At 38.5% G+C, this 10000-nt stretch overlaps 1 protein-coding gene across 1 annotated transcript in view; it reads right to left on the minus strand.

The window, feature by feature from the left end:
* The window catches only part of smog (G-protein coupled receptor 158 smog), a 414140-nt gene that overhangs the window by 130565 nt on the left and 273575 nt on the right, over positions 1 to 10000 (minus strand). Inside the window, exon 3 of the mRNA XM_070132319.1 lies at positions 1439 to 1562. Coding sequence (XP_069988420.1) covers positions 1439 to 1562 — 124 coding nt within the window. The remainder of the gene's footprint in view (positions 1 to 1438; positions 1563 to 10000) is intronic.

The following is a 10000-nucleotide window of genomic DNA, read 5'->3' on the forward strand; positions in this document are numbered from 1 at the left end:
GATGATGATGATGAGAGCAAAGATAGTGATGACAATGATGACAATGAGGATGAGGATGAGGACGAGTATAAGATTGAAGAGAAAAGAGGAAAGAAATGATAATGATGAAGATGGTGATGGCAATAAAGATGATAATAGTGAGGTTTAGCGGAACAGAAACGAAACGGAAAAAAATTATTAAAAATTGCGAGGATGAGGGGACGGGATGCTAAAAAGCGCCAGATAATTAATGCCGTGGTTTGCGCTAATTAACTTCTATCGTATAATTAAACTATAATTAGGCAATGATACCTATAATCAGAAGTAAATTTCAGAATGTCTTGTGTTGAGTCAGAGCGCCATGTTTCAATTATATGAACGACAGATGCAAAGATAAAATTAGAATAAAAATAATGATAGCAATTATGGTAAATTATGATAAAGCAATAGTATTAATAGTATCAATCCCATTAATAATAACAAGGATAATAATTACAACTTGACTATGAAATAACAGGAATAATGATGATACTGGTAATACTAATACTAATGGTGATAATAATGATGATAATGATAATAATGATAACAATGATGATGGTAATGATGATAATGATGAGAGTAAAGATAATGATGATGATAATAATAATAATAATGATAACAATACTAATTATGATGATGATAATGATGATATGAATAATGATAGAGATAGTAAAATCAATAACGATGAAGATAATATTAATAATGATAATAATAATAATAATAATAATGATAATAACAATAATAATAATAATAATAATAATAATAATAATAATAATAATAACAACAATAATAATAATAATAGTCATAATGATAATAATAATGATAATAATAACAATGATAACAAAAAAGACAAAGATGATAACGATAATAATGGTAATAATGGCAAAAATATATAATAATGATAACAAGAATGATGACAATGATAATGATAATGATGAGAATAATGGCAATGAGACTGATAATTATATTGGTAATAATGATGGTAACAATAATAATGGTGATAGCAATAATAACAACAACAATTATATAAATGATAACAATAATACTGATGATAATAATGATAATAATGATGCTAGTGATAATAATGATAAAGATAAAAATGGTGATAATAATAACATTAATGACAATAATGATAATAACAATAATAACATTAATAATAATAATGATAATAACAAAAATAATATTAACAATAATAATGAAAATAAAACATTAATAATGATAACAAAGATATTCATAAAACTTTTGATAATAACAATTTTAATGAAAACTGTAGCGACGACATCTGTTAATTAAACCACAACAAAATGACGTAACTAAAAGAAAAAAAATGCGCCAAAACTAACAACTCCAAAATTCCCTAAAAAAAATAATAACAAATCGCAAAAACAACAACACAACAGCAACAACAAAGAGAACAAACCTGTGTTGTGGCGACATCACACTTGTGAGTTCCGCCGAAGATGTGGTGCTTGAGGGACATCTCCTTCTCGTCACACTGGTTGAGGTCCACGAGGGTGAGGGGGAAGGTAACCAGCACCACGCCCCTGTGGGTGGGGGAAAAGAGAGGGGAATTTTTAGAAAGATTTAGATAGGAAGGTGACGCCCCTGTGGGTTAGGGGGGGGGGGAAGAGAGGGGAATTTTTAGAAAGATTTAGATAGGAAAGGAAAGCGAGTGTGGGTGGGTGGGAGGAGGGGGAAGAGAGGGGAATTTTTAGAAAGGGAAGATTTAGATAGGAAAGGGACGCCCCTGTGTGTGGGTGGGTGGGGAAAGAGAGGGGAATTTTTAGAAAGGGAAGATTTAGGTAGGAAAGGAACGCGAGTGTGGGTAGGGGAAAAGAGAGGGGAATTTTTAGAAATTTTTAGAAAGGGAAGATTTAGATAGGAAAGGAAAGCGAGTGTGGGTGGGTGGGGGGAGGGGAATTTTTAGAAATTTTTAGAAGGGGGAGATTTAGCTAGGGAAGGAGCCCCCCTGCGTGGGTGGGGGGGGGAGAGGGGAATTTTTAGAAAGATTTAGATAGGAAAGGAACGCCCCTGTGGGTTGGGGGGAGGGGAGAGAGAGGGGAATATTTAGAAATTTTAGAAAGGGAAGATTTAGATAGGAAAGGAACGCCCCTATGGGTGGGTGGGGGTGGGGGGGGGGAGAGGGGAATTTTTAGAAAGATTTAGATAGGAAAGGAACGCCCCTGTGGGTGGGTGGGGGAATTCTTAGAATTTTTAGAAAGGAAGATTTAGATAGGAAAGGAACGCCCCTGTGTGTAGTGGGGGGAAAGGAAAGGGGATTTTTTAGAAGGGAAGATTTAGATAAGAAATGAAAGGGGGAAAAGAATGGGGATTTTTTAGAAATGGGAAAATTTAGATAAAAAATGGAAGGCAAATAGGGAGTAAAAGGGGAATAATAAATCTGCATAGAAAGATTATAAAAATTGGAGGGGATTTAGATATAGAAATCATGAGAGAAAAATTGGAAGAGAAATAGAGCGTGAAAAGAATGGTAGAGAAAGAGAGTTGGAAGAGAAAATGGAAAAGAGGTGATTTAGAAATAGAAAATGGACAAATAGAAGGGAAATAGGGACAGTGAAGGCAAAGAGAGAAATAGGGAAGAGAAAAGAGAAATTTCAAGGGGGGATGAGAGAAAAGATACATATATACACACACACACACATATATATATGTATGTGTGTGTCTGTGTGTGTGTTTGTATATACATACATACATGTATATGTCTTCGTTTACATAATAACATAGAACAAAGAAAGAAAGTTACTAAATACTTTTTTTATGCACAAAATATGAAATTGCATTTTTTCTCAATTGATATCTATGTAGATTTGCAACACACGAACAAAAATATATAAAAAGTTTATTTCTAACTGTAATGCAATTCATATATTTTTTTACATATAGATTACAATAAAGGTACAAAATTATATTTCAGTTGTATTACCAACGTGAGAGTGTATCCAATATGAGGCTTGTGGCTGAATAACACCAACAGCTATGAACGTGCTTGTTCATATTTGGCAAACGGCTTTATTCCCGGCTTCGCTTAAACATATCTGATGCACAAATGTTTACTTATGCGCTAAATTTCGAGTTCCTGATGATCCCCTAAGCTTAAGCCCAAGCCACAACACGAACGCGTGGGGAAGATATTATTACGGGTATGATGTTGTCTGAATCTTTTTTTCTATTTTCTTTTTTCTTTCTTCTTTGTCTGCCCTGTCCTTTCTCTCTCTCTCTCTCTTTATTCCTCTCTCTCTATTTCTCTCTCTCTCATTCTCTCTTTCTCTCTCTCTCTCGCTCTCTCTCTCTCTCTCTCTCTCTCTCTCTCTCTCTCTCTTTCTCTCTCTCCCTCTCTCTCTCTCTCTAGATCCCTCTCTCTCTCTCTCTCTCTCTCGCTCTCTCTCTCTCTCTTTGTCTGTGTGTGTGTGTGCCTGTGTGTGTTGTTTTGTGTAACTGTGTATGTGAAATAAAAAAAGTGTACATGCAAAATTGTATGCGTCCTCTTATCTTTAATAAATATACACCTACACCTGCACAAAAGCGTTTAGAGAATAAATTTCTTATATCGTTACTGCACCAAGGCAATATACCATCTATTACCGCAAAACAATAATAATAATAATAATAATTTTTAAAAATGGGAAGGTCTTTAAATTTGGCCATTTATCAAACTCGCCATTTTGACATTAAACAGATAACTGATTAATGTTCTCTTTGTGACCATGGACATACTTCCTTTCTTGAAATATTTTTTCAACACATCCTCATACGAAAACAGTTTTTTTTCTTTCTCTCTTTATACCTAAAACATGTTTTATATTTCATATCAGTCCTGAGGCTTGTAACTCGGTAAGTTTTTAAATTTGAGTCGTTTTAAGTATAAGGTTTCTTCACAAAGAAATATTTATTTTCTTATGGTATACCGTTACTTTCTTACTGAGGATATTGTAAGACAAAAATAATCTTTCTTTAAAATCTTAGGTTGCGTCTAAATCGTATATGTTTTGCTGTTAATGTTTTTCCATACATCTTGAGGGAATTTATTTTTTTTCGAAATATACCAAGTTTATATTCATATACAAGATATTTCAAGAAATGCCTCATGAATAGTAATTTTAAAGTTGTCAACCTCCGTGCAATAAATGATAATAAAAAAAAATACAAATTAAGAAACTAATTCGATAATTGCATGTTTAAAGATCTTTCTTTCCCTTCGCCTCTCCCACTCGCCCTTCTCTCATTCATCTCCGCTAGGTCGTATGGATGTGAGTGGCAGTCTTGATGAAGAGAGGGAGGAAGGGAGGGAGGGAGGGAGAGGGAGGGAGGGAAGGAGGGAGGGAGGGAGGAAGGGAGGGAGGGAGGAAGGAAGGGAGGGAGAGGGAGGGAGGGAGGAGGGAGGAGGAGGAGGAAGAGAGAGAGGGAGGGAGAAAGAGAAAGAGAGAGAGAGGGGGGAGAAAGAGAAAGAAAGGGAGAGAGAGAGAGAGAGAGAGAGAGGAAAAATAGCTAGAGAAATAGTGAGAGAGAGGAGAGGGGCAGATAGTGCGAGAGAAAAAAGACCTAGAGAGAAGGACAAAAATGACAGCCAGAATAGATACGCACAGGTAGACAAAAGAGAGAGGGAAAAAAATGAAACAGAACTGGAAAAGAAAGGAAGGAAGAGAGACAGACGCCTCACCTCCCTCCCCTCTCTTCCCTTCCTCCCTCTCTTCCCTTCCTCCCTCCCCTCCCTCCTTCTCTTCCCTCCATCCTCCCCTCCTTCCCCTCCCTTCCTCCCTCTCTTCCCTCCCCTCCCCCTCCCTCTCTTCCCTTCCTCCCTCCCTCCCTCCTCTTCCTTCCTCCCTCCCCTTCCTCCTTCTCTTCCCTCCCTCCCCTCCTCCCTCCTTGCCCCTCCTTCCCTCCCTTCCCTCCCTCTCTTCCCTTCCTCCCTCCCCTCCCTCCCCTCTCTTCCCTTCCTTCCTCCCCTCCCTCCTTCTCTTCCCTTCCTCCCTCCCTCTCTTCCCTCCCTCTCTCCCCTCCCTCCTTCTCTTCCCTTCCTCTCTTCCCTCCCCTCCCTCCCGTCCTTCCCCTCCCTCTCCTCCCTCCTTCTCTTCCCTCCCTTCCCTCCCTTCCCTCCCCTCCCTCCCCCTCCCTCCCCTCCCTCCCCTCCCTCCCCTCCCTCCCCTCCCTCCCCTCCATCCCCTCCCTCCCTTCCTCCCTCCCCTCCTTCTCTCCTTCTCTTCCCTCCCTCTCTCCCACCTACGTGCCTGAAATGCTTTGCTCCAACGCTGCTTTTTAAGGCTCTCTCACTTCCGCAAAACTCTAGAATTGAGTTTGTAGGGTATTGTGTGTTGTCCCTGGGTGGGGGGGAGGGGGGTAGAGGTGTAGATTAGAGTAAGGGAGGGAAGGAGGAGGGATAGACGAAGGGTCGGCTGTATGGTTTGTGTTTATGAGGCTAGAGGTGTGTGTGTGTCAGTGTTTGTGTATTGAAGTGATAAGTAGGGAGATAGAGAGAAAGGAGCGAGTCAGAGAGAGAGATATAGAGAGAGGAGAGAGTCAGAGAGAGAGATATAGAGAGAGGAGAGAGTCAGAGAGAGAGATATAGAGAGATGAGAGAGTCAGAGAGAGAGAGATAGAGAGAGAAGAGAGTCAGAGAGAGAGATATAGAGAGAGGAGAGAGTCAGAGAGAGAGAGATAGACAGAGGAGAGAGTCAGAGAGAGAGATGGTCCGGTATGAGAGATTGACAAATTAATTACCATGGATTTGTATATGTACAGAAATGTGAGAATAAAACTGATTTGAAAGAAAAGATGGCGAGATGGTCCATTAGAATTGAAAGAAAAATAACACAGTGATAGTTGTGAAATACTAATAAAAGAATCTCAGTAGAAATTTCTTCTCAATTCTTATGTACATATACACATATACGCATAACACCCCCACATACACACACACACGCACACGCGCAGGCAAACACGCATGCAGGCACACACACACATAGGCACAAACACACACACATACACACAAATACACACACACACACACACACAATCGCGCACACACACGTACACGAAAAAGACAAAGAAGGAAAACGATTACCTCTAAACAATCCTTATCACCACCAACAACACCATTATAATCAATAACAACAACAACGAAGCCCTTGAAACTACCCCCTCCCTCCCCCTCCCCTTGAAACTACCCCCTCCCTCCCCCTCCCCTTGAAACTAAACCCCCTCCCTCCCCATCCCTCCCCCTCCCCTTGAAACTAAACCCCCTCCCTCCCCCACTCCCTTCCCTCCTTGAAACTAAACCCCCCTCCCCTCCCTCCCCTCCCCTTGAAACTAAACCCCTCCCTCCCCTTCCCTTCCCTCCCCTTAAAACTAAACCCCCTCCCTCCCCTCCCTCCCCCTCCCCTTGAAACTACCCCCTCCCTCCCCTTCCCTTCCCCTCCCCTTAAAACTAAACCCCCCTCCCTCCCTCCCCCTCCCCTTGAAACTAAACCCCCTCCCTCCCCCTCCCTCCCCCCCCCATGAACTACCCCCTCCCACTCCCCCATCCCTCCCCCTCCCTTGAAACTACCCCCTCCCTCCCCCTCCCTCCCCCTCCCCTTGAAACTACCCCCCCCCTCCCCTTGAAACTAAACCCCCTCCCTCCCCTCCCCTTGAAACTAAACCCTCCCTCCCCCTCCCCCCCTTGAAACTACCCCCCCCCTCAAAAAAAAAAAAAAAAAAAAAGGAAAATCCAACATCCAGTAAAGTGGAATTCCATCTGGCACCGTTATTGGCGAAAAGAGGCGCGTATTGACACCCGCCCCGTGTCAACAATGCCTCGTCACTGGCTGGTATTTGAGCTCCATTAGCACGCTCTTCATAACGCTCCACGATTTGTTAGTACTGAATCCTCGGTGCTTGTATACATGCTCGTGTAGATATATATTGGACAGTGTATATGTGTATGTGTTTATATGTATGTATGTATATGTATGTATATATATATATGTATATATATATATATATATATATATATATATAAATATATATATATATATATATTTTTATATATATATATATATATATATATATATATATATATATATATATATATATATATATATATATATATATATATATATATATATATATATACATATATATATATATATATATATATATATGTGTGTGTGTGTGTGTGTGTGTGTGTGTGTGTGTGTGTGTGTGTGTGTGTGTGTGTGTGTGTGTGTGCGTGCGTGTGTGCGTGCGTGTGTGCGTGTGCGTGTGTGTGTGTGTGTGTGTGTTTGTGTGTGTGTCTATGTGTGTTTCTGTGTGTGTGTTCATATATTATATATATATATATATATATATATATATATATATATATATATATATATATATATATATATATATGTGTGTGTGTGTGTGTGTGTGTGTGTGTGTGTGTGTGTGTGTGTTCATATATATATATATATATATATATATATATATATATATATATATATATATATATATATATATATATATATATATATATATATATATATATATATATATATATATATATATATATATATATATATATATATATATATATATATATATATATATATATACATATATATATATATATATATATATATATATATATATATATATATATATATATATATACATATATATATATATATATATATATATATGTTCATATATATATATATATATATATATATATGAGATATATATATATATATATATATATATATATATATATATATATATGAACATATATATATATATATATATATATATATATATATATATATATGAACACACACACACACACACACACACACGCACACGCACACACAATCACACACACACACAGATATATATATATATATATATATATATATATATATATATATATATATATATATATATATATATATATATGATACATACATATTTTAAATTCTGTCCAGTCAGTCGACATTTCGAATTACTTACGACATCTGAAGAGTATGAAATCCCTCATTCGTGTGAAAGGGAAAATGTGGTTCAGATAACTGTTGAGGCGGCGACATGATTTGCATGTTAATAAAACGGCAGAGTTTGTGAGGGAGAGAGAGAGAGAAAAGGGAATAGAAGAGGGAAAGATAAGGGGGAAGGGAGAGAAAAAGGGAATAGAAGAGGGAAAGATAAGGGGGGAGGGAGAGAAAAAGGGGAATAGAAGAGGGAAAGATAAGGGGAAGGGAGAGAAAAAGTGGAATAGAAGAGGGAAAGATAAGGGGGAAGGGAGAGAAAAGGGAAAAAGAGGAAAGATAAAGGGGAGGGAGAGAAACTTGGGGGGGTAAGGTAAAGGAGGAAGGGAGGAGGAAGAGGAAAGAGGAGAGATGAAGAGAAGGCTAGAGAGGGGGGGAGGGAAGAAGGGAGGAAAGGTGAGAAAAATAAAAGGATGGAGAGAAAAAGGGAATGATCGAGAGAAAGAGGTAGTTAGACGGAAGGCGAGAAAGGAGATGAGGAGACAGAGAGAGAGAGAGAGAGAGAAAGGAGAGGAAGAGAGAGAGAGAGAGAGAAAGGAGAGGAAGAGAGAAGGAAAGAGAGCGAGTGAGAGATACATACAGACAGGAGAGAGAGAATGAGAGAGAGATAAAGATAAGAAAGAGAAAGAGAGAGAGATAAGAAAGCGAGAGAGAGATAAGAAAGCGAGAGAGAGATAAGAAAGCGAGAGAGAGATAAGAAAGCGAGAGAGAGATAAGAAAACGAGAAGAAAGCGAGAGATAAGAAAGAGAAAGAGAGAGAGAAGAAAAGAGAAGCGAGTGAGCGAGACGCACAAAAGAGAGACACCCAAAGCGAGAGCCGGAGGAGCCCACAGCCGTGACCGCGAGCCAGAAAGTGGGTGCTAAAGATGGCGCTGAGATCGATCCGCGACATGGATAACCTTTTACGGGTCCTGAATTCCGTGAGGGGGGGGTGGGGGGAGGTGGTAAGGGTGGTGGTGAGGGGGGGGGGGTTACGGGCCGGCACTGATGCTGAACTTAAACACTTAAGTGATCTTTCGCAGACTTTGATGCCGGCCATTGGCTGACCCCCTGACACTTTTCTCCTTTCTCGATCTGGGATTTTGCTTTTTGGAAAGGTTTTTCTTTCTTTCTTTCTTTTTCTTTCTTTTTTTTTTATCCTTCTTTCTTTCTTTGTCTTTCTTTCTTTCTTCTTTCTTTCTTTTCTTTCTTTTGTTTCTTTCATTCTTTCTTTCTTCTTCTCTTTTCTTTTTTTCTTTCTTTCTTTCCTTCTTTCTTTCATTCTTGACCCTGCACTTTTCTCCTTTCTCGATCTGGGATTTTGCTTTTCGGAGAGGTTTTTCTTTTCTTTCTTTCTTTTTCTTTTCTTTCTTTCTTTCTTTTATTTCTTTCTTTCTTTCTTTCTTTCCTTCTTTTTCTTTCTTTCTTTCTTTTTCTTTCTTTCTTTCTTTCTTTCTTTCCTTCTTTCTTTCCTTCTTTCTTTCTTTCTTTCTTTCTTTCTTTCTTTCTTTCTCTTCTTTTCTTTTTTCTTTCTTTTTTTTATTTCTTCTTTCTTTCTTTCTGTCTTTCTTTCTTTCATTCTTTCTTTCTTTCTTTCCTTTCTTTCTTCTTTCTCATCTTCTTTCTTTTTCTTTCTTTCTTTCTTTCTGTCTTTCTTTCTTTCCTTCTTTCTTTTTCCTCTATCTCTTTCTTTTCTTTCTTTCTTTCTTTCTTTCTTTCTTTCTTTCTTTCCTTCTTTCTTTTTTTTCTCTCTCTTTACTTTCTTTCTTTCGTTTGTTTGTATGTATGTGTGTGTGTGTGTGTGTGTGTGTGTGTGTGTGTGTGTGTGTGTGTGTGTGTGTGTGTGTGTGTGTGTGTGTGTGCGTGTGTGTGTGTGTTTGCATGACTGTGTGTTTGTGTGTGTGTGTGTGTGTGTGTGTGCGTGTGTGTGTGTGTGTGTGTGTATGTGTGTGTGTGTGTGCGTGTGTGTTTGAGTGCGTGTGTGT

Source organism: Penaeus vannamei, chromosome 17 (genome assembly GCF_042767895.1).
Source record: "Penaeus vannamei isolate JL-2024 chromosome 17, ASM4276789v1, whole genome shotgun sequence".
NCBI lineage: Eukaryota > Metazoa > Arthropoda > Malacostraca > Decapoda > Penaeidae > Penaeus > Penaeus vannamei.